This window comes from Natator depressus, chromosome 10 (genome assembly GCF_965152275.1).
Source record: "Natator depressus isolate rNatDep1 chromosome 10, rNatDep2.hap1, whole genome shotgun sequence".
Classification (NCBI taxonomy): Eukaryota; Metazoa; Chordata; order Testudines; family Cheloniidae; genus Natator; species Natator depressus.
Genome location: NC_134243.1, coordinates 42,602,995 through 42,630,893, shown reverse-complemented (window position 1 = coordinate 42,630,893; position 27,899 = coordinate 42,602,995). Strand labels below are relative to the sequence as shown.

The 27,899-nt window shown below is 46.7% G+C and overlaps 1 protein-coding gene across 11 annotated transcripts in view; it reads right to left on the bottom strand.

Moving 5' to 3' along the window:
- CELF6 (CUGBP Elav-like family member 6) overlaps positions 1-27,899 on the bottom strand; it is a 220,748-nt gene that overhangs the window by 46,021 nt on the left and 146,828 nt on the right. For 5 of the 11 annotated variants that reach the window (XM_074965888.1, XM_074965892.1, XM_074965886.1 and 2 more), the window contains exons 6-11: positions 26,692-26,835; positions 24,682-24,826; positions 24,196-24,345; positions 22,395-22,457; positions 16,041-16,121; positions 14,232-14,375 (exon numbers count right to left, since the gene is read on the bottom strand). In XM_074965888.1, coding sequence (XP_074821989.1) covers positions 14,232-14,375; positions 16,041-16,121; positions 22,395-22,457; positions 24,196-24,345; positions 24,682-24,826; positions 26,692-26,835 — 727 coding nt within the window. Of the gene's footprint in view, positions 1-114; positions 725-1,423; positions 2,819-14,231; positions 14,376-16,040; positions 16,122-22,394; positions 22,458-24,195; positions 24,346-24,681; positions 24,827-26,691; positions 26,836-27,899 lie in introns of those variants that run through there. The other 6 variants (XR_012641251.1, XM_074965891.1, XM_074965889.1 and 3 more) reach the window with 6 other exon arrangements.

The window sequence follows — 27,899 nt, the reverse complement described above, 5'->3', positions numbered from 1 at the left end:
TCTGTTTGCTTTCAATTAATAGAATTAAGATTGCTTTCAAACCAACACAATTCTTTTATTAAAAAACAACAACTGGAGGAGAGAGTCAAACAAACAAACCAAAAAAAACATCAGCAGTGAGGGAGATGGGGGAAGGGAAGGTCCCGGGAGGAGGTGGGGTCCTGGGACAGCTAAAGATTTGTGTATGTCCAGGGATCATATCCAACCTTCTCCTTTGGAGTACAGTGCAGTGGGTACTGTACTTCAGCAGGGCCAAACTGCAGAGGGAGGGGTGTTGAGTGCAGTGGGTAGTGGAAGTCCACAGTGCTGGACTGTGATGGGGGAGGAGTGGAATGATATGGGTATAGACTGGACACAGGCGGTTGATCAGAGTGTGTTGGTGGTCTCTGGGGGGAGCATGGGAAAGAGTTTTGCAACAGCGGCTGCAGGGAAGGGCGGGCACGCAGCTGCTCGGTTTGCAGAGCTAGTATGTCCTGGAGCGTGTCTGCTTGGTGCTCCATAACCTTTAAGAGCCGCTCCGTGGCTTTATTCTGGCATGCCGCATTATCCTTTTGGTCCCTCTTCTCACTGTCCAGCCACTCCTTCAATTCCTGTTTCCTGGTGGCGGAGTGCATCATAACATCACACAGAAAGTCCTCCATAGTTCTTCTTGGCCGCTTTCTAATTCTGCGCAGCCTTTCAGCTGCCAATAACAAAGAAGGAGGCTGGGCTCCCAAGGTCATCTCTGTGAAGTTTAAACACAACATTTTACAGAAGCAGTACTGTTTGCAACACAGAGAACACTGATTCAGTGAATTAAAACACAGCCCGTACTCTGACACCTGTCACTAACTGGCTGACCCCAGGCAAGCACACATGAACCACAAGACCCTCATAATGGTGAGTAGCCACCGGGGCAGGGTAAATCACTCTTCCCGGACTCTGCTGTACACTGGGCACATGGCTCTTGGGGAAAGCCAGCACTGTAGTGGGGGGCCTGATAATCATTCCTGTCCCCACACTTTCCACAGGAGGTGATCATTATGGAAGATATCTCGCTGCTGAGGGTGAGCAGGGAATCAAGGGAGGGTCTTCTCCAAGATTGCAGCTTCTGCCCTGGCCCCTATGCAGCTTGCCTGTGTGCAGCAATGTTCCCCCTCCTGCCCGCACTCTCCCTGTGACGGCACAGTAATGCGGAAAAGGTACTGTTAATGGGGCAAGAAACAAAGCAGCTCTGCCGAAGAACCTGTGGCAGTGGATTGCCCAGTATCTCTACAAGAGTTTTTTGGAGATCTCTGAGGGAGATTCCCGTGAAGTGAGGGAGTCAATCAACAGCCTGTTACGCCGCTCAGACTAGGCATGTGGTGGGAGACACGCCTGCTTTCTGCAACCCTCCTGCCCCCAACAATTTGCATCAGTGATTCCCAAAATCAAATCCACTTACCAGGGGCTTCCTCTCCTGTTTGCGCTTCACCAACATCTGACAGCTGTGACTGGCTAGCCTCCTCCAGGGTAGAAAAGAGCTCCTGGCTGCATGCATCTCTGATGTCTGAGTCATCCTCTGCCTCTGGGTCCCGCTCCACATCCTCATCCAAGATTTCCTCCTCCTGGCTCGGTCCACTCTTGACTGGCACACGAGCCAATGAAGTATCCATATTGGTCTTCGCAGTGGAGATGGGGTCGCCACAGAGTATCGCGTCCAGCTTTTTGTAGAACCGGCAGCTCGTGGGCGCAGCGCCTTGTGGTAGGAGTTCTGCAGCTCCTTCACTTTTACCCTGCACTGCAATGCATCCTGGTCATGGCCTCTTTCTGTCATCCATTGTGAAATCTGTCTGTAGGTATCATAACTCCTATGGCTGGAGCGCAGTTGGGACTGCACAGCCTCCTCTCCCCAAATGCTGATGAGGTCCAGCAGTTCGGCATTGCTCCAAGTGGGGGATCGCCTGGTGCGTGGAGCAGGCATCGCCACCTGGAAAGGTGCGCTGAGACCACTGCATGCATCACTGAGCAAACAGGAAGGGGACTTTCAAAATTCCAAAGGAATTTATGGAGTGGGGATGACGGTTGGTCACCCAAAAGCTGCTTTACTGCGCAGAAACTTGCCAGTGTAGACAGGGCCTGAGACAAGCTTTCGAGCCACACAGAGCTCTTCTTCAGGTCTGGGGAAGGTACTCAGAGAATCACAGCGAAACACAAGGTGGAACAGATTGTTTAGTATAAGTCATTAACCCATATTTCAAGGGACCATTCAACATGAAGTGGTCTGTTAACACCCCTGCAGTCATAGGGGGGAAGAAGGGAGGGGGAAAATGGCAGCTTGGGGGGGTTGTTAGTGGGTTATCGATTGTTGTAATAATCCATGATTCCAGTGTCTCTGTCCAGTCCATGATCTTTAGTGTCTAGCAGTGTTATAAATTTAAGCTCCCAGGCTGGTCTTTTGAAGGTGTTGTGCAGGTTTCCTTTGAAAATGATGACCGAGAGGTTAGATATAGAGCGATCATTGTGTGAAAATTGTTCACCCGCAGGTGAAAGGGTGTTATTGTCTTATCATTTTCCTGTGTGAATTCATTCGAGAGCTTAGTGAACGGTTTCGCCCACATAGTTGTTGTGGGTGCACTGGATGAGATATACCACATGTTGTGATAGGCATGTCCTGGGACCCCTGGGTCTTGAAAGGTGTGCTGTTGGGGGTGTTGATCATCATAACAGTGGAGATCTATCTACAGGTCCTGACTTTGGAGTGACGTTACTGACACGAACTGTGACCATATAGATCATTGTTGCAATCACTGTTATATATTTGCAGCAAATATTGTACAAAGGTTGTCGAGTGAGGAGTCTATAAAAAGGATATGATTTGCTGGTTATGATTATGCTATCTGCATGCATATATCATTTTTGTATTTAAAATTATAAATATTTGCTATGTACTTGTATCTCAATGTGTTTGATTCTAAGTAGCACCAGTGAAGCAATTGGCCAGCTTATTGAGAAGGGACTCTTCAGATTAAATGCCCAGTCAAGAAACACTTAACTGACAATGGACCTTGGGGGACTCCAGTCCACATATGAGGAGTCTTCCTGGGGACGTTCAAGGTAGCATGTGAGCAATGGATGCTCTACCTGTAAAAAAGTGAGTCATGCATGGACATGTGACTTGCCCATGTGACTCTAAACTCCACCTTGCTGCTCGGTTTCAGAGTGGTAGCCGTGTTAGTCTGTATCAGCAAAAGGAATGAGGAGTACTTGTGGCACCTTAGAGACTAATAAATTTATTTGGGCATAAGCTTTCTCTGTGTATATATATCTTCCCACTATCTTTTCCACTGCATGCATCTGATGAAGTGGGTTTTAGCCCACAAAAGCTTATGCCCAAATAAATTTGTTAGTCTCTAAGGTGCCACAAGTACTCCTCGTTCTTTTCACCTTGCTGCTGTGATTTTCCACAATAAGAACAAATGGGTCCTTCCACATGGCAGAGGATATAAAAGGCCTTGGAAACTCCTCCATTTTGTCTTCAATCCTGCTTCTTACCTCTGGAGGAACTTTGCTACACTGAAGCTCAGAACAAAGGACTGAATGACCCATCCAAGCTGTGGATGTACTCCAGAGACTTGATTTGAACCTGCAGTTTATTCCATAACTGCTACAAGCCTGAATCAAGAACTTTGCCATTACTGTACATAATTGATTCCATTTAAGTAATTTTAGCTCTCATCTATATTTCTTTCTTTTTATGAATAAACCTCTAGATTTTAGATTCTAAAGGATTGGCAACAGCGTGATTTGTGGATAAGATTCAACTTGTATATTGACCTGGGTCTGAGGCTTGGTCCTTTGGGATCGGGAGAACCTTTTTTCTTTTACTGAGGTATTGGTTTTCATAACCATTCATCCCCATAAGGAGTGATGCTGGTGGTGAAACTGGGAAACTGGAGTATCTAAGGGAGTTGCTTGTATGACTTCTGGTTAGCCAGCGGGGTAAAACTTAAGTCCTCTCTGTTTGGCTGGTTTGGCGTGCCTTAATAATAAAGGACACCCAGCCTTGGGCTGTGACTGCCCTGCTCTAAGCAATTTGTCCTTAATTGATACTCTCAGCTGTATCCCGCCAGAGGCCGCATCGTTACACTTGGCATCTACCGGCTGTCATAGCATGCTCATATTTCTCAGCTCTATGCCAATGCAAGGTGCCTCAGAACTTACCCAGGAGCTCATGGCAGTGCCATGCAACTAAACCAGGCTGAAAGAGACGATTATTGACTCACTGCAGGGCAGCCTAGCATGGTCAACGGCAATGAACACAGCTGCTGCGATTTATAAGGTTGTACCGCACCTGAATGGCCTCTGACATCTGTCCAGCTATATGAGAAATCACCACGACAGGGACTGTCTTCTTCTAGGACCAAATACTCAGCAGTGAAAATTGGTGTTACCAATGGAGTTACGTGATTTATACCAACCTGAGTCTTTAATGCCAATTCAAAAGGTTTGTTCTCCCTTGGAGAAATGGTACCATCTTGTCCATGTAAACATGCTGCTAAGTATGCCACATTCCTCAGGCAGGATGCACCTCCCTTTGCTGAATGATGTACTGTACCAAGGGTATCCCATTGATTTCAGTGGGATGCTAAGGGATTGCCACAGCACGTCTGGAGTGGAAGACCAGCTGCAAAGCATCTTACCAGTGTGTTGATAGCTTATATAAAAGCATATATTCCTAGCCCCATTCCCAGGATTATCCCAACAGTAGTAAAACCCCCGCCCCGGGCAGTCTATAGACATGATGGGTCTGTGCCTAATAACTGGCTTGAGACAGTAAATGTGAGGTGAACACACTGTAGTTTACTTGGTTCAGGTGTATCAATGTTGAAGGCAAAGACAGCTGATCCCATGCATCACAGTAACACCTCCTGTATTTCACAACCCACAGCTTTCCAAAATGCTTGACAGCCCAACGTACAGCCATCTCCAGGGCACAACATAGCCAGAGAGGACAGGGGAGATGGGCACATCTCTCATCTTTGACTCCCTCAGGGAACTGATGGGCAGGATCCCCTGGGAGAATAATATGAGGGGGAAAGGAGTCCAGGAGAGCTGGCTGTATTTTAAAGAATCCTTATTGAGGTTACAGGGACAAACCATCCCGATATGTAGAAAGAATAGTAAATATGGCAGGCGACCAGCTTGGCTTAACAGTGAAATACTTGCTGATCTTAAACACAAAAAAGAAGCTTACAAGAAGTGGAAGATTGGACAAATGACCAGGGAAGAGTATAAAAATATGGCTCGGGCATGCAGGAGTGAAATCAGGAAGGCCAAATCACACCTGGAGTTGCAGCTAGCAAGAGATGTTAAGAGTAACAAGAAGGGTTTCTTCAGGTATGTTAGCAACAAGAAGAAAGGTAAGGAAAGTGTGGGCCCCTTACTGAATGAGGGAGGCAACCTAGTGACAGAGGATGTGGAAAAAGCTAATGTACTCAATGCTTTTTTTGCCTCTGTCTTCAAGAACAAGGTCAGCTCCCAGATTACTGCACTGGGCAGCACAGCATGGGGAGGAGGTGACCAGCCCTCTGTGGAGAAAGAAGTGGTTCGGGACTATTTAGAAAACCTGGACGAGCACAAGTTCATGGGGCCGGATGCGCTGCATCCGAGAGTGCTAAAGGACTTGGCGGTTGTGATTGCAGAGCCATTGGCCATTATCTTTGAAAACTCATTGCGATCGCGGGAAGTGCTGGATGACTGGAAAAAGGCTAATGTAGTGCCCATCTTTTAAAAAGGGAAGAAGGAGGATCCTGGGAACTACAGGCCAGTCAGCCTCACCTCAGTCCCTGGAAAAATCATGGAGCAGGTCCTCAAGGAATCAATTCTGAAGCACTTAGAGGAGAGGAAAGTGATCAGGAACAGTCAGCATGGATTCACCAAGGGCAAGTCATACCTGACTAATCTAATTGCCTTCTGTGATAAGATAACTGGCTCTGTGGATGAGGGGAAAGCAGTGGACGTGTTGTTCCTTGACTTTAGCAAAGCTTTTGATACCATCTCCCACAGTATTCTTGCCAGCAAGTTAAAGAAGTATGGGCTGGATGAATGCACTATAATGTGGATAGAAAGTTGGCTAGATTGTCGGGCTCAACGGGTAGTGATCAATGGCTCCATGTCTAGTTGGCAGCCGGTATCAAGTGGAGTGCCCCAAGGGTCGGTCCTCGGGCCGGTTTTGTTCAATATCTTCATAAATGATCTGGAGGATAGTGTGGATTGCACCCTCAGCAAGTTTGCAGATGACACTAAACTGGGAGGAGAGGTAGATATGCTGGAGGGTAGGGATAGGATACAGAGGGACCTAGACAAATTAGAGGATTGGGCCAAAAGAAATCTGATGAGGTTCAACAAGGACAAGTGCAGACTCCTGCACTTAGGACGGAAGAATCCCATGCACTGCTACAGACTAGGGACAGAATGGCTAGGCAGCAGTTCTGCAGAAAAGTACTTAGGGGTTACAGTGGACGACAAGCTGGCTATGAGTCAACAGTGTGCTGTTGTTGCCAAGAAGGCCAGTGGCATTTTGGGATGTATAAGTAGGGGCATTGCCAGCAGATTGAGGGACGTGATCGTTCCCCTTTATTCGACATTGGTGAGGCCTCATCTGGAGTAGTGTGTCCAGTTTTGGGCCCCACATTACAAGAAGGATGTGGAAAAACTGGAAAACGTCCAGTGGAGGGCAACAAAAATGATTAGGGGACTGGAACACATGACTTATGAGGAGAGGCTGGCTGAGGGAACTGGGATTGTTTAGTCTGCGGAAGAGAAGAATGAGGGGGGATTTGATAGCTGCTTTCAACTACCTGAAAGGGGGTTCCAAAGAGGATGGATCTAGACTGTTCTCAGTGGTAGCAGATGACAGAACAAGGAGTAATGGTCTCAAGTTGCAGTGGGGGAGGTTTAGGTTGGATATTAGGAAAAACTTTTTCACTAGGAGGGTGGTGAAACACTGGAATGCATTACCTAGGGAGGTGGTGGAATCGCCTTCCTTAGAAGTTTTTAAGGGCTTGACAAAGCCCTGGCTGGGATGATTTAGTTGGGGATTGATCCTGCTTTGAGCAGGGGGTTGGACTAGATGACCTCCTGAGGTCCCTTCCAACCCTGATATTCTACGATTCTATGATTCATTTTAAGGAAAGGGCCAGGGGCTCTTTCATACACACACAGAAGATCTTGACTTTTAAGGTCACTAGCCAGAGGCCAGTACTCAGTTTATCCTCCTCAGAAAACTGACGGGGCGAGGTGAGTCTGGGGGAGGGAATCAAACCTGTGGGTTTGGGGAGTCTGGCTGCTTTGGCTGTGACACTGTCTCCTTCCATACTCCTCCCACTGGGATAGCAGCACGTGCCAGGTGGGGATTTTGTTATTAGTCTCAGGAATACAAGATTTCGAAACAAGCCATGACTCCTGCCCCCTGCTTTTGTCTGTGAGCTGAGTGCTGAGCAGGAGCGGGTGGGGGAGTGGGATGGCCACACTGGAACAAACCTCCAGGAGAGCTGCAGAGTGAAATGCTGAGAATCCTGTGCCCAGCCTCTCACTACTTACTCCATTTGCACAACCTCTGCCCATTTCACTGGGGCTTCCTAGTGCAAGCTGCCATAAAAACACCTGCCCTAAGTTCATCTGGACTTTGATTAAACCTATGTGGCCCCCCGTGATCATGGGGGTGCCTTGAATTCTTTCCTCTACTTAGCCTTACAACACCTTGTGAGGTAGGTAAGAACTATCATTTCCATTTCACAGAGGGGGAACTGAGGCACAGCGAGACTAAGTGATATGCCCAAGGTCATACGCAGAGTCTGTGGCATAGCCCCTATCAACTGAGTACTGCGCTAGTACCCTTGCCACTGAACCATCCTGTCTCTCTGACTGGACCAGCCCTGTGTGCTGACTTTGCTCACATGAATACAGGTCTTTTGATTTTTTGGCTGTATGGGTTTGTTCAGGACTTCAATAGTCATAAAATAACTGGGCTTGAGCTTCAGTTAGTGTAAAATGCACTAGTTCCATGGACCTCAGTGAAACCACACTTCTGTATGCCAGCTGAAGAGCTGGCCCAAGGTAGGCATGGACGTGTTTGTAGGGGTTTGTTCTGGTTAGTGGAAAGTGAAATCAGACAGACTTTCTGCCATGCCTGCTTTCTATTTTAAACTGATTTTGGACACAAGACTGCTGGTCCCTTTTATAACATTCTTTATATGCAGCACAGTGACTATGCAACATAAAACTGATCATTATGTTACGCCTGTTGCCTGAGCAAGTCCTGGCATGAGATAAAGACTTGAGGGAGCTGACCTCAGGGTACTTCCATCCTCTACACATAAAGAGGGCTTTGTAAATGTCTTCACATGCCCTCTGGGCACAAGTTTGTCTTTGTCCCACCTCTGCAGGGTTGGGAAAGCTTGTGACATTTCACCTGAAACCATCTTTTCTCACTAATTAACATACTTTACTGCCCACCAAAGAAGCCACACCTGGTCCAGGACTTAGTGACCACCCAGGCCTAGGTCAGAGTAAAGGACAGGAAAAATAGTTGTTCTCTGGGATGGCTCTGTACTCCTAGAGGTAGTATCTAGCCATCATGAAGCCTAAGTGCTACCTGGCTCATCCCAGCTCACTGCAGGGATATCTACCAATCATCCATCCACTCTCCTATACCAAACCCGTCACCATAGTATCAGTCCTCCTTGTCTTACCTGGATGGAAGTACGCACTGCACTCCAATTGCCTTAGCCACCACTGCTTGTCACAACCTCAACAAACTGTGCTGAGGCATCAGGCTGCCCCACTGGCTGATGGGAATTGCAGTGCTTTGCTCTACACAACTCTTTTCAGGGCAGACCATTGACTAGAAGGCTAATGCATGACATCCCGCTCAAGTCCCGGTACCTACACAAACAGTGCATGAGAAGTGATTTTGTTTGTCATTTTCTTCAGGCCAAGGTCTATAAAGTCTACAAAGTCTAGGCATCATGTAACTTTCTTGGAAATAGGAGGGGGGAGGGGGGAGGGAAGGGGTGGAAAGCCAACATGTACGGAGGAGCACGTGGTTCGGACAGAGACATCCTTTAGGGGAGGTTCTATTAATGAAGATTCTCTATGTCCTAGTAAGGAGGAGAGGATGAAGATGATAAAATATGGGTAGGATCTGATGAGAAACAATCAAATGAAAAAGAGTCCCATTCAATTACATCATGTAATGGCAGACAGATAAAAAGTGAGGATTTTTTAAAGTGCTTATATACAAATGCTAGAAGTCTAAATAATAAGATGGGTGAACTAGAGTGCCTCGTATTAAATGAGGAGATTGATATAATAGGCATCACAGACATTTGGTGGAATGAGGATAATCAATGGGACACAGTAATACCAGGGTACAAAATATATCGGAAGGACAGAACAGGTCATGCTGTGGGGCAGGGGGGAATGGCATTATATGTGAAAGAAAGCAGAGAGTCAAATGAAGTAAAAATCTTAAATGAACCAAGTTGTACCATAGAATCTCTATGGCGAGTAAGTCCATGCTCTAATAATAAGAATATAGCAGTAGGGATATATTACCGACCTCCTGACCAGGATGGTGATAGTGACTATGAAATGCTCAAGGAGATTAGAGAGGCTATAAAAATAAAAAACTCAATAATAATGGGGGATTTCAACTATCCCCATATTTGACTGGGTACATGTCACCTCAGGACAGGATGAAGAGATACAGTTTCTTGACGCCTTAAATCACTGCTTCTTGGAGCAGCCAGTCCTGGAACCCACAAGAGGAGAGGCAATTCTTGATTTAGTTCTAAGGGTATGTCTACACTATGAAATTAGGTCGAATTTATAGAAGTCGGTTTTCTAGAAATCGGTTTTATATATTCGAGTGTGTGTGTCCCCACAGAAAATGCTCTAAGTGCATTAAGTGCAATAACTTGGCGGAGTGCTTCCACAGTACCGAGGCAAGCGTTGACTTCCGGAGTGTTGCAGTGTGGGTAGCTATCCCACAGTTCCCGCAGTCTCCGGAAATGAGATTCAAAAGTTCGCGGTTCTTTTCCTGTCTACCTGGCCAGTGCATCTGAGTTGAGCGTGCTGTCCAGAGCGGTCACAATAGAGCACTCTGGGATAGCTCCCGGAGGCCAATACTGTCGAATTGTGTCCACAGTACCCCAAATTCGACCCGGCAAGGCCGATTTAAGTGCTAATCCACTTGTCAGGGGTGGAGTAAGGAAATCGATTTTAAGAGCCCTTTAAGTCGAAAAAAAGGGCTTCATCGTGTGGACGGGTGCAGGTTAACATCGATTTAACGCTGCTAAATTCAACCTAAAGTCCTAGTGTAGACCAGGGCTAAGTGGAGCACAGGATCTGGTCCAAGAGGTGAATATAGCTGGACTGCTTGGTAATCGTGACCATAACGAAGGATACGTTTTAGTCACGGGTATTTTTAGTAAAAGTCATGGACAGGTCAAGGGCAAAAAACAAAAATTCACATCCCGTGACCTGTCCATGACTTTTACTATATACCCCTGACTAAAACTTGAGAGGGGAAGTGGCTCCAGGGGGCGGCCCTGGGGGCACTGCAGGTGCTGGGGGGGGGCAGGGGTGTGCTGGGGGTGGCAGTCCCAGGGGTGCCACGGGGGGAGGTTGTGGCCTGGGGGGGCGGTGTCATGGGTACTTGGGGGTGGAGGGGGAGGTTTGGTGGACCTGGGGCAGTTTCCCTACCCGGCTTCTGGGAAGCAGTGACCTCCAGCTCCTAGCTCCACATGCTACCTCTGCTCTTTCCCAAGCCCCCACACTCCAGAGTGCCCCTGCGGCTGCCCCCCCCCAGCACCCCTGGCACCCCCCATTGGTTGGGAACTGCGGCCAATGGGAGCTGTGGGGGAGGTGTCTGCGGGCAGGGGAGTTGCTGTCACCTTTCTGGGGAGCCCCCCCCATAAGCACCGCCCCCGCACCCTAATCCCCAGCCCTGAGCCCCCCACCACCCAAACTCCTTCTGCTGGGGGGCGGTGGGGCCCGAGACTGCCCCAGCAGCAGCTGGTGTGACTGGCCCAGGGGCTGCCTGAGCTGCTCAGGTAGCTCCCAGGCCAGCCCCACGGACTGCTGCAGAAGTCATGGAGGTTATGGAAAGTCACAGAATCCGTGGCTTCCGTGACCTCTGTGACAAACACGGATCCTTAAGCATAATATAATTAAGCGTAAAATCCCTATAGCGGGGAAAACACCACAGCGGCCCAACACTGTAGCATTTAATTTCAGAAAGGGGAACTACAAAAAAATGAGGAAGTTAGTTAAGCAAAAATTAAAAGGTACAGTGCCAAAAGTGAAATCCCAGCAATTTGCATGGAAACTTTTTAAAGACACCATAATAGAGGCTCAATTTAAATGTATACCCCAAATGAAAAAACATAGTAAGAGAACCAAAAAAGTGCCACCGTGGCTAAACAACAAAGGAAAAGCAGCAGTGAGAGACAAAAAGGCATCCTTTAAAAAGTGGAAGTTAAATCCTACTGAGGTAAATAGAAAGGAGCATAAAGTCTGGCAAATAAAGTGTAAAAATATAATTAGGAAGGCCAAAAAAGAATTTGAAGAACAGCTAGCCAAAGACCCAAAAACTAATAGCAAATTTGTTTTAAGTACATCAGACGCAAGAAGCCTGCTAACAACCAGTGGGGCCACTGGACAATCAAGATGCTAAAAGAGCACTCAAGGATGATAGAGCCATTGCAGTTAAACTAAATGAATTCTTTGCATTGGTCTTCACGGCTGAGGATGTGAGGGAGATTCCCAAACCTAAGCGATTCTTTTTAGGTGACAAATCTGAGGAACTGTCCCAGACTGAGGTGTCATTTGAGGAGGTTTTGGAACAAACTGATAAACTAAACAGTAGTAAGTCACCAGGACCAGATGGTATTCACCCAAGAGTTCTGAAGGAACTCAAATGTGAAATTGCAGAACTACTAACTGTAGTCTGTAATGTATCATTTAAATCAGCTTATGTACCAAATGACTGGAGGATGGCTAATGTGATGCCAATTTTTAAAAAGGGCTCCAGAGGTGACCCCAGCAATTACAGGCCAGCAAGCCTGACTTCAGTACCGGGCAAACTGGTTGAAACTAGAGTAAAGAAGAAAATTGTCAGATACATAGATTAACATAATTTGTTGGGTAAGAGTCAACATGGTTTTTGTAAAGGGAAATCATGCCTCACCAATCTACTAGAATTCTTTGGGGGCGTCAACAAGTATGTGGACAAGGGGGATCCAGTTGATTATAGTGTACTTAGATTTTCAGAAAGCCTTTGACAAGGTCCCTCACCAAAGGCTGTTAAGCAAAGTAAGCTGTCATGGGATAAGAGGGAAGGTCCTCTCATGGACTGGTAACTGGTTAAAAGATAGGAAACAAAGGGTAGGAATAAATGGTGAGTTTTCAGAATGGAGAGAGGTAAATAGTGGTGTCCCCCAGGGGTCTGTATTGGGACCAGTCCTATTCAACATATTCATAAATGACTTAGACAAAGGGGTAAACAGTGAGGTGGCAAATTTGCAGATGATACAAAACTACTTAAGATAGTTAAGTCCCAAGCAGTCCGCAAAGAGCTACAAAAGGATCTCTCAAAACTGGGTGACTGGGCAACAAAATGGGAGACGAAAATCAGTGTTGATAAATGCAAAATAATGCACATTGGAAAACATTATCCCAGCTATACATATAAAATGATGGGGTCTAAATTAGCTGATATCACTCAGGAAAGAGATTTTGGAGTCATTGTAGATAGTTCTCTGAAAACATCCACTCAATGTGCAGCAGCAGTCAAAAAAGCAAACAGAATGTTGGGAATCATTAAGAAAGGGATAGATAATAAGACAGAAAATATTGTATTTCCTCTATATAAATCCATGGTACACCCACATCTTGAATACTGGGTGCAGATGTGGTCGCCTCATCTCAAAAAATATATATTGAAATTGGAAATGGTTCAGAAAAGAGCAACAAAAATGATTAGGGGTATGGAACGGCTTCCATATAAAGAGAGATTAATAAGACTGGGACTTTTCAGCTTGGAAAAGAGATGACTGGGGGGATATGATAGAGGTCTATAAAATCATGACTGGTGTGGAGAAAGTAAATTAGGAAGTGTTATTTATTCCTTCTCATAACACAAGAACTAGAAGTCACCAAATGAAATTAATAGGCAGCAGGTTTAAAACAAACAAAAGGAAGTATTTTTTCACACAATGCACAGTCAACCTGTGGAACTCCTTGCCAGAGGATGTTGTGAAGGCCAAGACTACAACAAGGTTCAAAAAAGAACTAGATAAATTCATGGAGGATAGGTCCATCAATGGCAAATAGCCAGGATGGGCAGGGATGGTGTCCCTAGCCTCTGTTTGCCAGAAGCTGGGAATGGGTGACAGGGGATGGATCACTTGATGATTACCTGTTCTGTTCATTCCCTCTTGGGCACCTGGCATTGGCCACTGTCAGAAGACAGGATACTGGGTGAGATGGACCTTTGGTCTGACCCAGTATGGCCATACTTATGTTCTTATGTTCTTATGAATGAAAGGAAGGAAGCCCCAGACATAACATTCCACCAGTTTCACTTTGCTGGAACTTTGCCACAAAACCCTGCGTATTTGGGTACATTTCATATTGCAGAACTCAACTTTTATCCATTTCTAAGGGGAACATCTCAGCCTCTGGAACACAGTGAGACCTGTGCAAGCAGCCTCCCTAACCAGGTAAGCTCCTGTCCGAATGGAATGCACTAACATACCACCCTGGTGTACGGAGTACCATTCTGCACCACCTCCTTCAGAAGCCCACCTAGGAATGTTGTTGGTTCCTTGAGTGGTCAGTCCTTTCAGACATGGTTCCACCCTATTCATGTAACAGACTGGACATATCAATAATGATGTGATTGCAGAGGGGATGCAGGGTCTATTCTCTCTGCTATCAGTTCAGGCAGAAAGGTTCATATGCAGATTGCTTTGTGTGTAACTGGAGTGGGATTGAAGAAATGTCCCACGTGTTTCCCAAATAGCTCAGATTTGCTGGTAAACCTGGCCACCGATTGGCTTAATTGGCTCCTTAATGAAGCATAGCATCACTATGCATCAAAATGCTCTTTTGTGTGAAATGCAACAGGAGACCCAACTATCCAAAGGAGCCAACGCTGCAAAACTCCTGGAGGGAAAGATGAGAGCAGGTTCTCTGGTACTTACCAAAGCATTTACTTTGGTTGGTGGCACGGTCAACAAAGACTTTGGCAGAGATGACATTGCCAAAAGGCAAAAACATCTGCATGAGCTCCGCATCTCCGAACTCCTGGGGCAGGTGATAAATAAACAGGTTACATCCTTCGGGACCTGGGATAACACACGTGCACACACAAAGAACAGCCGCCCATTAGCAAAGAGGCCACATGTGCCTTCCTCCTCTTTCTCAGACTTGCGCAGTGTACTGTGTTTGAGCTGGCATTGCAATGAGCATCTTCAGTCACCGAGTGATCTCTCTAGTAAATTACTAGTGCATCCTTCTGTCAGTCCACCCACCCATCTCTTTCTAAATGTGTCCAGCTACCTGTTACTCCTTTCACTCATATGGCCCAGCATTGCTTTGCTTAGCCCTGTGTTGACATACCCAACCAGCCACCTATGCCCACACATTTCTCCCTACATCTCTAGGTTTTTTCATGTAACTGTTTGCCCATTCAGCAATCTATCTAAATGTTCACTTGGCAATTCAGCTACTTCCTTTCACCAGTTCATTCAGGTCCCTGCATATACCCATTACTCTGTCCATCACCCCACTCCACCTCTCCAGCTATGTTTCCTTTCATTTTTTTCTTTTCATTTTTTTCACCCACCTTTCCTGGCATGTCTCAATTTCCCTATTTCTCTATTTGCACATCACCTATCAGTTATCTGTCTTCTCATCCATCCTTTCCATTCATCTACACACCATCCAACCATCAATCTTTGGGATTACATTAAAACACCTAGCATATACGCACACATGCTACCAGTAATTCTTCTTCCTCTGGGATATGGCTGATTTCTATTAAGCATCTCTGGTAGCATGGACTTCAATCATAAGAACATAAGAATGGCCATACTGGGTCAGACCAAAGGTCCATCCAGCCTAGTATCCTGTCTACCGACAGTGGCCAATGCCAGGTGCCCCAGAGGGAGTGAACCAAACAGGTAATGATCTAGTGATCTCTCTCCTGCCATCCATCTCCACCCTCTGACAAACAGAGGCTAGGGACACCATTCCTTACCCATCCTGGCTAATAGCTATTAATGGACTTAACCTCCATGAATTTATCCAGTTCTCTTTTAAACCCTGTTATAGTCCTAGCCTTCACAACCTCCTCAGGCAAGGAGTTCCACAGGCTGTGTGCTGAGTGAAGAAGAACTTCCTTTTATTTGTTTTAAACCTGCTGCCCATTAATTTCATTTGGTGGCCCCTAGTTCTTATATTATGGGAACAAGTAAATAACTTTTCCTTATTCACTTTCTCCACACCACTCATGATTTTATATACCTCTATCATATCCCTCCTTAGTCTCCTCTTTTCCAAGCTGAAAAGTCCTAGCCTCTTTAATCTCTCCTCATATGGGACCCGTTCCAAACCCCTAATCATTTTAGTTGCCCTTTTCTGAACCTTTTCTAATGCCAGTATATCTTTTTTGAGATGAGGGGCCCTACCTCAACCCAGGAAAATAGACCTGCCTCAATATTTCCTTTCAAATTACTGGGCCTGCTTATTTATCTCCTGGCCTGGAAATCTTTTGTTCTGAGACCTTCTATGGTCTTTGAAGCAGCAAAGTCTAACATCATTCACTTATCTTTCCTTTTTAATGGGCTCTCTCTTTCTCCTGCCACACACACACTACTTTATTGACCAACAGATGTTGCTCCCCCACCCCAGAATAGCTGTACAGCTGGATAAGTGACCAGCGAATAGATCCACATCAATGAATTCATCATTCAGCCTATCCCCTCCCGAACGTGCGCCCCCTCCCTTACCTTCTCTCTGCTGCTGTGGAATGATGGGCGCTTGCTGGGGAAAGGCCTGGCTGATAGGTGCATAGGCTGCTGGGTATGCTGCTGGACAACAGAAAAACAAAAGGGTCAAGCCTCAGTGGTCTGTCCTGCTTTGCTTTGCTCACACTCCGAGACGGCACAAATGGCATCCCCAGCGAACGGTTCAGAGACACCCAGGTATAGGGGCCACGTTTTCATGAGCCCTTCAGCTTCTTTTGCCTGGCTTAGCTCTGAAGCTGCAGGTAGCGCTGCTAGTCTCTCCCAGAAAGCTGCTTCTGTTTTGTACCAGAGGCTCTTAGTTCTACACCTGTGACATCCACAGTGTGGGACTCATTCAGAAGACAGCTCACAAAAGAGTTCTCACTTTATGATGTGGAAAAGGCGTGGAACGGGATGGCTGGGAAGGAAAGGAAACTATTGTGCCCATGGGAATGAAAGCTCCCACAGAGCACTGGGGTTCTGCACACCCTGGAGGACTGCAGGTTCTTGGGTTTTACATCCCATCTGAAGCAGTGCAGAGCCCACCCAGCACCATAGGGACATATTCTCCACTGATCTCAGTCAGGGATCATAGTGTATAATTTGCTTCCAGCTGATCCCCTCTCTGTTTGGACCAGCCCTATGAGAAGTACATAAAAGGGAAATGGTCCGGATGTCCCAGTGGAATGGCCCTGACTGCATTAGCATGTGGACACAGTTCTTCTATGCACAGAACTTCTCAGGACTGTGACGCTCAGCTGGGACTGCTGGGCTGGGCATTCATTTACCCACCCCGGCTGGGGCTCGCTCTTTGCCCCTTGACGTAATCCAGGAAAGTGGCATTTGCTGGACACTTTTTGCTCCTCATCAGTACAGCCGCTAATCTGCCAGGTCCCTTTCTCATTGTGACATTGACCAGGGAATGAAGAGCAGGAGGAATCGTTGGCCCTGGGTAGCAGGTTGGTCAGTTAGACTGGCTAGGTGTCCCCTACCCGGTTTCCACTCAGTCTTAGAGCTGGAATCAAACAATAGCATTTCTGAGGTTCAGAATGGCTGAGGACTCCTCCCTCCCTCCCAGAGAAAGATGGGAGCGGGCCAGCCATTCCTCTTTCCCCAAACCCAGCACTACATTGCCGGCCCCACCCACTCCTTTCTGCCGTGGCAACTCTTCACTAGGGGAAGCGCAGCAGTTTGCTCCCCCATTTATAGGCCCTTCCAGGGACAACAATCAGCCCCTGCTCTCTTTGCAGGGTCAGTTGGGAGGCCCTCTTCCCTCTCTGGGAGCGTCTGCCTGGGGTGTTTGTTTCTGTTCCATAACATCCTGCCTGGCAATGCACAGGTGTCCAAATTCTTTCCAGAAAGACGAGAGCTTCCTTTCCACACTAGGGTGGAACACTTTCTCATTCCTTCCTGCACAATCTGCTCCTTTCTTCTCCCAGTGTTATACTGAACATTATTGTGGTCATCTCCATATCTTATCTGAGCACCAGCGCAGATACCAAACCTTGGATAGGCCACCCCCACCCCCAACTTCAACCAAACTGAGCATGAAAAAGTTGGGTTAACTTTCAACCACTTTTGCCCAGTGCCTTTGCCCATCTGGGGTCCAGTCTGGCTGGGAAGCAGAAGCATTTGAATACAATGAAACAAGCTGTCCTGTTGGTATTCCTGCTTGGATGAGAAGCAGGAAGAACTTTAAAACTACTGTAAAATCCTGTTCTCACGAGATTTATGGTCCATTCTGCAGATCCTTGCGACCATTTGGAGGCAGCACAGACAGTCTCAGAACTTGTGGGGATTTATCCAGATTGAAGCTCTGAAGTCTCTGAGCTTTGTCCATTTTCACTGCATACCAAGTCCTGCACTCTTTGTGTTCAGTGATCAGCTGATCCGTGGAGGCTTCTGCTGAAGTTGTACCATCTGTCAATTGGCATTGCTCCAGGCCTCCAGTTCATGTCCGTGCCTCCTACTTCCCATGGTGCCTGACTCTGCTCTTACACCAGGTTAACACCAGTGTAGCTCCACTGACTCCTGATTTACCTCTGTTTCAGAGAGATCAGAATCTGGCCCATACATGTCAGAGTGTGAACCTATACACAACTTGTTCACCTATGATGAGACATGTGGTATGACTCTGTACATGCTAAATAACATAAATAGAGGGAGCAGCCTGATCTAGCTGAATGCTGGTGGGAGGCAGATTTGGATTGCAGTCCTCGCTCTGCCACTGACCTGCTATATGACCTTGGACAAGTCATCTCTCTTCCCTGTACCTCTGTTTCCCCTCCCACCCTTTGTCTGTCTTGTCTATTTAGAATGCAAGTTCCTTAGGGACGGTACTGTCTCTTGCTATGTATACATACAGCGCCTAGCACAACGGGGCCCAATCCCAGCTGGTAGATGCTGCTGTAGAACACAGAACAGCAGCAATGAACAGGGGCGAAATTGATGGTATTTCACATTTCAGATATAGTACATATGTGCAATGGACAAGCTTCTGCGCTCACTCCCACAAGTGGTGCTCTGCCAAGCTACAGACACTGGAGTAACTGAGCAGAGAGACTGGCTCAGTGCTGCAGTGTGTTTTAGAGAGCATGCTTTTAATGGAAATGTGGATTTTTCTGTACTGGCAGAGAAACACTTAATTAACTGGATGAAATACCCGTGAGTAGCATTTTGTCTACAGCATTATTTCTGCAGAATGAAAAGGGGGCCAGCTGCTATTTCAGCCTCTGAGAAAGCTCTGAATAGCACATGTGAATTGTCTAGAGTGAGGGGTAATTCCAAACATGTTCATTATAATGCAACAAAAGGAATCAAAACCCACAGGCTGCAGGCATTCAAAAGGTCTCTTTTCAGTGTATTGAGCAAACTTTCTAGCCACGTGACTCCCTGTAGCAGGCTGGCAGCAGGTGATGGTCCTGCAGGAAAGTGTTGGGTGGGATATGCTGAGGCAGGTATGTCCTTACCCCTCCTAGATATTAGGGACATAGGAGTGGACTTCTAGTGAGTGAGGACCAAGGGTGAGAGCTGAGCAGAGCTTAAGGAGGAATCTGGGAAGCAGCCAACACTTGTGCCTACTTTCGTGTATTTTCATCCCTGCTATGAACTCCTTAGAAGTAAATGGAGAAACACTAGGGATGAATTTGGCCTGCAGGATCTGATCCCTATTTTGAGCTCAATTTACTCCAGTATAACTAAGATAAAACCCATCACTTCATTTCAATGTAAATAATCATTTTCCTTCTCTCACTTTATTATTGCTCTATCAGGGCCAGATGGTAGGCTGGTGTAAATCAGGGCAGCTCCCAAAAATCACTGGAGTTACACTGATTTACATCAGCTGAGGATATGGTCCTCAGTATTTATACGGCATCATCATGTCCTCCCTCAAGGACGGTTTCTTTAGGCTAAACAAATAAACATGGCTTCTTTATTCTTTTCCTGCTGATGGAATTCTCACATCTCTGTGTCACTTTGGTTTCCCTTGTTTGAATGCGTATCTTCTCAGTTTCTATTGTAAGAGAGCAAAGACCAGACCTGCATATGGTATGCCAGATGCTGTCTCACCTCGGGTTTGCAGCCTGCAGGGGTATGTAACTACAGCAGGTTTGGAAGGATTCAGTTTTAACCGGTACATGTCTGTAACCTATTAATTCTCCCCCATCACAAACCCCAGTGAAAAATGGTTACACTGGTGATGATCAACATTAATAGAGAGGAAATTTTTAAAAATTAAATTAAATTGGAGGGCTGAGAAGTATGTGTGAGAGAGAACTGGCTTCCCCACCTTTCTGCACTCAGGTCTCTCACACTGTATTGATTCAGAACATAGCCCCTTCCTAGGATTTGGTTTTATTCACAAACAGAATTCCAAGAGAAACAAAAGCCAACCTAAGCCATCTTGGCAAGCTTGGCAGCTCCCAGGATTCCTCCCTGGGAGTTACTCAGCCCACACCCTAGATCCAATCTGACTAGAGAGGTCCGTCTTTTTCCTTTGTGTCTGGGTGTGGTAACAAACCAGCTGCAGCAGTGAGTCAGCAGAAAGGCAAGATGGTTCTGTGCTTCAGGTACTGGACTGGAATTCTGGATATCTGGGTCCACTTTCCAACTCTGCCACCCACAGACTCTCTCTGTGGCCTTGGGCAAATCATTTAAATTTCTGTGCTCAGTTCCCATCTATAAAATGGGGATAAGAATACTTTCTTCGCCTGTCTTGTCTGGTCAGAGTGCAAGCTGTTTGGGGCAGTGACTGTCTCTTACTATGCGTCTATACAGTGCCCAGTAGGGCTCCAATCTCAGCCTCTAGGTGCTACTACGCTACTTCTACAGCTGCTAATAGTAACTCAGTTAAACCTTTCCAGCAGACTCAATCCCTGCTCAAATGTATGAGAGAGATTCTAGCAGTATCCCATCAGACTTAAAAATGAACTATTAAGTTTAGAGCTGGTCAGAAAATAGATTTTTTGCCCCCCATAGAAAATTCTGATGGAAAAATCAAAATCTGAATATTTTGGCTGAAAAACAAACTGAAATATCTGTTTTTGGAAATGCCACTGTGGTGTCTCATGGGAGTTGTAGTTAAGTGCCACAGGCTCCCATTATCCCCTATATCCCAGGCTCCCTGGTCAGACTATATTGCCCATGATGCACCACGGTCGTCCCTCTTGGTGGAAGTGGTGCATCATGGGAGTCCCTGGCCATGGTACATCATGAAGATGTAGTCTGGGAGGGGAGCCTGGCCCACAGAGGAAAATGGAGACGTGAGGTGCCTGAACTACAACTCCCATGAGGCACTGCAGCAGTATTTCCATACTGAAATATTTCAGTTTGCAGGCATTTGTTTTTTCCGTAAAAAAAAACAAAACAATTTTTTTGGTGGAAAACACACTTTTTGCAAAAAATTCCAAAAACCCCAGTCAAAACCCCAGTTTTCTGTCATAAAACAATTTAAATGGAAATTTTTTGACCATCCCTAATTAAATTATGAAAGTCCATGCTGATCTTACATTATGATTTTATTTCTCAGTCTGTTAGATTCCCATTTTCTACAATCCTCATATTCTGACCACACTACAACTATGAATATCTATTTTTTAAAATTTCCTACTAGTACAAAATTTAAGCTGATAAAAGTAAAAACATACCCCAAAAAACCTTTCAAGAAAAACACCCTTTGAGAGCATCAACAACAAATAAAACCAGAATCCTCGCAAACCTAATTAGAACCTCTGCTTTCTTTCAAGTGATCTCTCAGCAGACTCCCTACTAGAACTGTACTGACCTGATCTTCAACCCAACCGACTCTCAGTCAGCACTCATATTGAACTGGTTCTCCACCATTACCCCACATCTCTCTAATGCTCTGAGGCTGCTTCCTCCCTAGCACTCCCTTAATGTGTATCTGTGCTGCCACTGAGCCTCCCTCTGCTGAATTATCTCAGGCTTATTTGCACTAAAACTTTCATCCTACCCACTAGTACCTTAAATTAGCCAGAGTCCTGGGGTAAGGCCATGTAAATGAGCACACCTGGGGTAAGGCCGTGTAAATGAGTACACGGTGTAAATGAGCTCAGAGCTATTTCCTGGCTTCGTTGCTGGGGATGGCGCTGTGTCAGGAACAAGCAGAAAGGTCGAGGTCTCACCTCTACTCTTTTCTGGGGTCATTGCAAGACTTTTCACATTCTCAGTTTCCTGACGTTTACTGCACAGATTTTAAAGCCAGAAAGGATCATTGCTATCATGTAGTCTCGGGGTTCTCAAACTTTTTTGGCTGGGACCCCCTTTTAAAATATTTCAGGTTGTGATGACCCCGCAAAAAGTGACACCCCTCCACACCATGCCACGCTTACTTCTGTGCTGCTGCTGGTGGTGGCGCTGCCTTCAGAGCTGGGCGCCTTGCCAGCAGCTGTCACTTCTCTCACAACCCCCCCCCCTCCTCCCCCACACAATAGTCTTGTGACCCCCTTTTGGGTCAGGACTCCCAGTTTGAAAAACGATGATCTAGTCTGACCCTGCATAATCAAGGTTAGAGAGTTTCATGCAGTGATTCCTGCACTGATCCCAACAACCTGTGGTTGTATGTCTTATAGGAAATGATCCCATCTTGACTTACAGATGCCAAGTGATGGGGAATCCATTGCTTTCCATGGTTGCAAGTAAGAAGAGAAGTTCACCAAAACATGCAGTTGCAAGATCTTGCTAAGTGTCCCCTTTTCCTCCCTCAGTGTCCTTCCCCATACAGTTCCTTTCATGGTCATTTTACTTAAAAGCCACAAGGCAACAAAAACAAACCAAGAAACAGAGAAAGAGTGCAAGGCAGAGACAGAGGGAGAATTGCAAAGCAAAGTTTGAGACCTGCATAGTGCTGCATGCCTGCGTAGGCTTGTTGGAGGGGATCTGCCACAGTGGGACTTTGAGCTGGGAAGAGAAAAGAAGGGAGAATGAAGAAAGAGTAAGCAAGATAAACCAGAGGAGAAACAGGTTTTGCAGCAGGAGCAGCCAGCAGGAATCACTCAGAGATACAGCAGATCATTTGTCCCCCTATCATTTTCCTGTTGGCTTTTTGTCCCCGTCCCCTCCCACAGCTCAGCAAAGCAATCTGTAGTGTACTGAGAAACAAAGTAACAGACACACTCCTGATCACTGTTAATTACTCAGAAACTAGGGGATGCCAAATGTTCCCTCTGAAACATTTATGCCTGATCTTCTGAGGCTCCAAGTGCTCTCCACTCTCAGTGATTTTAATGGGAGTGGAGGGTTCTTAGCGCCCTCCAGGATCAGGCCCTCTCAGAGGGAAGGAGGTTTTTATTAGGAAATTGGAGAGTGTCCAGGTTCACATCAGAGGCCAGCTAGCATCTGGAAGCCATATTCTAGTGAATTGCGGCAGAGAACAAAGTGAACAGAGCTGGGTGGAAAATGGTATTCTGGTTCAGCAAAAAGTTTTGAGCTTTCAGCATTACTTTCAATCTCGAATCAGGACAAACAGTCAAAACCCTCAAAAACTGGCACGAACTGAAAATCTGAAAAACAAGTAATTTGGGATTAGCCGAAATGACCCATTTTGATCATTCTGAACCGTTCCGTTTCAATGTTGATCTTTTAAATTGAAATACAAACCAACTGTACATTGACATCTGTTGTGAAACGACAAGTCGTTTGGACCTGAAAACCAGAACTTTTCACCTAGGAAACATTGAAATAGGACATTTTTGACAATTCCATAACATTCTTCCCAATTTTTTTTTCAAAATGGGAATTTTTCCAAAGCCAATCCGTCTCTGCAAAGTTTGATTTAGACTAATTGAGGGAACATGTCACTGAATAATTCCTGCCCAGCTCTGACAGTGAACACTCCTCTCTATGCCACTGAATGCTAGGACACAGCAAATCAACCAGCAGAGACCCCTGGGTCTGGATGTGACCCCTACCCTAAATGAATTACCTACTGCTCTCCTGCCAGCAGGGCAGCCTTCCCCTGAGCCCTGTGTCCCATTAGTTAGTAGCATGCAGCATGGCATTTCCTCTCTGAGCAGACACGCAGTGGGTACTATTTTGGGTCCTTCCTGACCCCAGAAGGATAGCAGCTGGTGAGCTGGACCTGAAAGAGCTGGTATCCCACCACCAATTGCTGCCACTCAGCCATCCAGCATATCCCCGCTCCTCACCTAAGCCCGTTTGAAAGCCGTAATCTAGGGGTGCTCACTTGGCTTTTCTCTTTGCTCCTTTAGAGCCATTCGGGGCCATTCAGGCACTGTGCTGTGTCCAGGGTGGCATGGTGTTGCTTTGCTCTAGCAGGGAACTCTGTGACTCAGGGGGGTACAATGACTCACCAAGTTCCTGCTGGGCGTAGCCGCTGCACCCCACAGCAGTGGCGGGTGGGGAGGGACAGAGAAGGGCCTGGTCCCAATTCCTCCCTGCCACTCTTGACAAGGGTGCTAGCCCTAAGGGATCTCTGTGCTCAGGTGAGCACAAGGGTTGCAGAGAAGGCCCTCCCCTGTGTGGCTGACACAAGGGTGCGGGAACGCTTGTGCACCCGCATGGTGCACACCCCACCACCCATCTCTCCTCCAGCAGACAGGCACAAGCCAGCCCAACAGCAAGAGCGCTGGCGGCAGAACATTCCCAGGCTCCTCCCTCTTCCTTCCCCAGGACCTACCTGGGTATGGATGGATTCCATTGGTGTAAATGGTCTCGGATGCTGGCTGCCCATTGGTCTGTGGTGGGAGGGGGCTGAACCCATTCACCCCAATGGGAGTGGCTATGCTGGGGACGGGCGCTGTGCTGATCCCTGGAGGTGTGCTTGTACCTAACCCCCAAAGAGAAGGGGGCGCAGGGGAGAAAGAATGAGAGCTTTAGCCCTGAGTCACTTAGGAGGATGAGGGGAGGATTTAGGGGCCTATATGGGAGGATTTGGGGGCTTGTAGGTGAACAGTGATTGCTGGCTTGTTTGCTTTAAACAAATCATCAGTGGGCAAAGTTTGTTAAGAAAGGAGATTGCGAGTCCCCTCTGCATGCCTGATGAAGGCTTCCTAGTTTCAAGAGGATCCACCCCATGTTTTACACCAGACAGGTGCTATCCGGCTGCCATAACACGATCTGGAAACCCACCATAGACAGACTGAGCAGGGTGGGTGACAAATACCTGATGAGGGGGTCATAGGAGCAGCAACTAGTCCGCTGACGTTAAAGGCTGCCATCTGCTGCATTTGGGCTGCGGCGATGGCTGCCATGGGGTTCAGGCAGGTCCCTTGTGCTGCAGCCATCAGGGCTGCCTGCTGCTGCATTATCTTAAGGAAAGAAAGAAGGAAAGAGGGAAGAAGCAGAAGAAAAAGAGAAAGAAAGAAAGATGGAAGGACAAAAAGAAAATGAAGAACGGAAAAGGAAAGAGAAAGGAAGTGGAAGAAGGGGAGAAGGAAGGGAATTGAAAATTAGCTTTTCTCTGTACCCAGGATCCAGTCACACCCTCCTGTGTAACTTTCGTCACTGTGGCCTGCTACAGCCGAGCCGTGTGTTTAATGATAAGCAGGGGCGAACCTGAGTTCCTGACATCTTTCCTTGAGTTCCAGAAGGAGGAATAGGTTCTCCAGGGACGTCTGGCTGCAGCTCCAGTTCTAAACCAGCCCACACTACAGGGAGGTTTTGGATTTTGGGATTTTGGGCTGAATCTGTCTCTTCCCTGGCCTGTTTCTTTGGGTGTTTAATGGTGCGTGAGAAAATATTGCAACAGTGGAGAGTGAGTGAATTGTGTGTCTTCCTTTCGGTCTGCCCAGTTCTGTTAGCAGCACTCTTCCCTCTGGGCCAGGAAGAAACGGATTCAGCCACCACAACAGGACTTGGGCTCATACCAAATACCTGCACTAGTCTGCAGTGCTGCGGGTAGCCAAAGGCTGCTGCTGCATGGCAGCCTTCAGTTAACATTGAACACCGAGGTCCTATTTTCTAGCTATCTCTAGTGGCTTTGAAGACTGAAATAAGAAAGCTTGTTCAGAAAAGCGTTGTGCCAGCATTCCCTCCCCGGGTCAGAGAGGTCTAAGGCGGTGTGTGATCTATTGCAGAGTGCTTACTGCCAGTCACTGCATTGTCATTATCCAAAGCATTACTTTGCCAAGCACAGATTCACAGATATTAAGGCCTGAACAGATCGTTATCATCTGGTCTGATATCCTGCAAAACACAGGCCAGAGAATTCTGCCCGCGCCCAGTGATTCCTGCCTCTAGCCCTTTGGAAAGAAAAGTGCATTATGACATACTGTGTCCTGCTCCGTTCCACTTCAACACTGTCTCTAAGGCTCTCATTGACTGAGTAGGTGTAATGGTTATGAAAGCGAGAGACTGACAGCAGTTGCGGGGTGAACGTATCCTTCCCCGACACCACAGTGTGACCTGCTAGTCCAGACCTGGACCTCTTGTCGACAAAGACCTACCAAGCCAGGATGATAAATTGTATAAAACTCCACAGCAGTTTTGGAGAGAGAGAGACTCGCTGCTTCTGTGTATTGCAAGGTGCCTTCAACAGTGGGACGCTTTAAAAGCATGTGCGGTGCAAAAGCAACGCATGATGAGTTAAACTGAGGGCTTGGTTTTGGCTTGAATGTGAATTTGCCAATTTTGATTGGTGGATATTGCAATACATTTTGGACATGATTTCCGTATTGGAGGGGGGCGGGGGCTGTAACTTGGTATGTCTAGCACACACCTAGTCTTGTATATGCCACTTAAGATGGTAGCCACAAAAAACAGGAAATTCTTTTACAATAAGCCACTAGTTAAACTTTTTTGGCCTCCAACCAGATGAGTTTGAGGGAAGTGGGTGTGTCTGCTCCTGGAGCCCCACTGCTTTGCAGTGGGCAGAAAGGGCTAGCCATGGTTGGAAGGGATGAGCAGTGGTCTCACTGTGTGGTACAGCTTTTCCAAAGCAGTGGGCATACCAGTTCCCACATGCACTGGACCTTAGTGTCTAATAGCTGGGCCTTTATGGATACCTGGACACCCTACTGCTAAGAATGTATTATGGGCACAACTTGAGCTAGGGCATTTGCAGTACATATGAAGGTATCCGTATCAGTTCTTTGAAGGACACTGAGGTATGGTGCCCCACATCTGTGATAAAGGATTCACCCCCCACCCCATCTAATCAGGCAGCATCTCCTACCGCTTGCGTATATGCCCCGTAGGCTCCAAACTGGATGGTCATCGGGTTGAAGATTCCCAGTTGTCCTGCCATCTGATGCATCCGCCTTAAAGTCCTTTCCTTGTCTGTGTCTGCAAACTTCACCACCAGGCTGGAGGAGGCTCCCTAGGGGAAAGAGAAAGCATGGCTGCACCACTTCTGCACGTGAGCATTGGCAGCAGGCGGCTAGGTATACCCTAGAGGGGACAATAAATATAGGTGATGAACCTGGAGCACAAACTTTCTGATGGCACCTAGCAGGTTTCTTTATTCTCCATTATTAACCCCTCCTGACCGCTCTCTCTCCTTCTTGCGAGCTGCAACTTCTGTGTTAGTGATCGAGGCAGGGAGAACCTAGGCCGGTGTAAATCAGTAAAGCTCCACTGAAGTCAGCAGAACTATGCCAATTTACACCAGCTGTGGATCTGGGCCATATGTCCTGGTTTCACCATCCTACATAGGCCCGGATTTTTTTTATTTTATGTCCCTGGAACATCTTTCAGGATAGCTGGAATGTTGCAGATTTTCATTGCACCTGTCCAAATTTGTGGACTACAAAATATCTGTTCTTGTTGTAGTGTTGTACCAAGTAGGATTTGCTCTGTGTTTACCAGGAACCAAGAGTCCAGTGGAATGAGTGTTCAGAGTGATGAACAGTGTTTGGAGTGAAGGGAGAAGTGGAATGATCACAGACACTTTCCAAGCTGCTGTTTTGCTCAGAGTGAACGTTAATGACACTTGTCCAGCATTTCATGATAAACTCATTCAGAATCTAGGTTAGTAGAAAAAATCCTCCACTCCGAGAAACAGGAACATGTTGCTGTTGAGTCAGAAGCTGGCACACATTAAAACTAAGTGGACTTTTGGGTTTTGTAGGAATACTTTGTGGCCCTAAAACAGGTAGCCACAAAAGTGTCAGAGTCTGAAAATATGGTCACCTTAGTTGAGGTCAGGCTTGGGGGATCATGAGGAGAGGGAGACTTCCTCTCATTTCTCTGTGGTATGATCCCATCATCAGATATACAAGAGCGACTGATCTTGTATATCTCAAGAGTATCAGATAGCATCTCTCAGCCACCCTGCCGGTGACAGTGCTAATTCGTGTCCAGGATGATTCCACTGACTTCTGTGCAGTCCTGCCAGGGAAGAATTTGGCCCAGCTTTTCCATAGCAGTGTCTGATCAATGCAA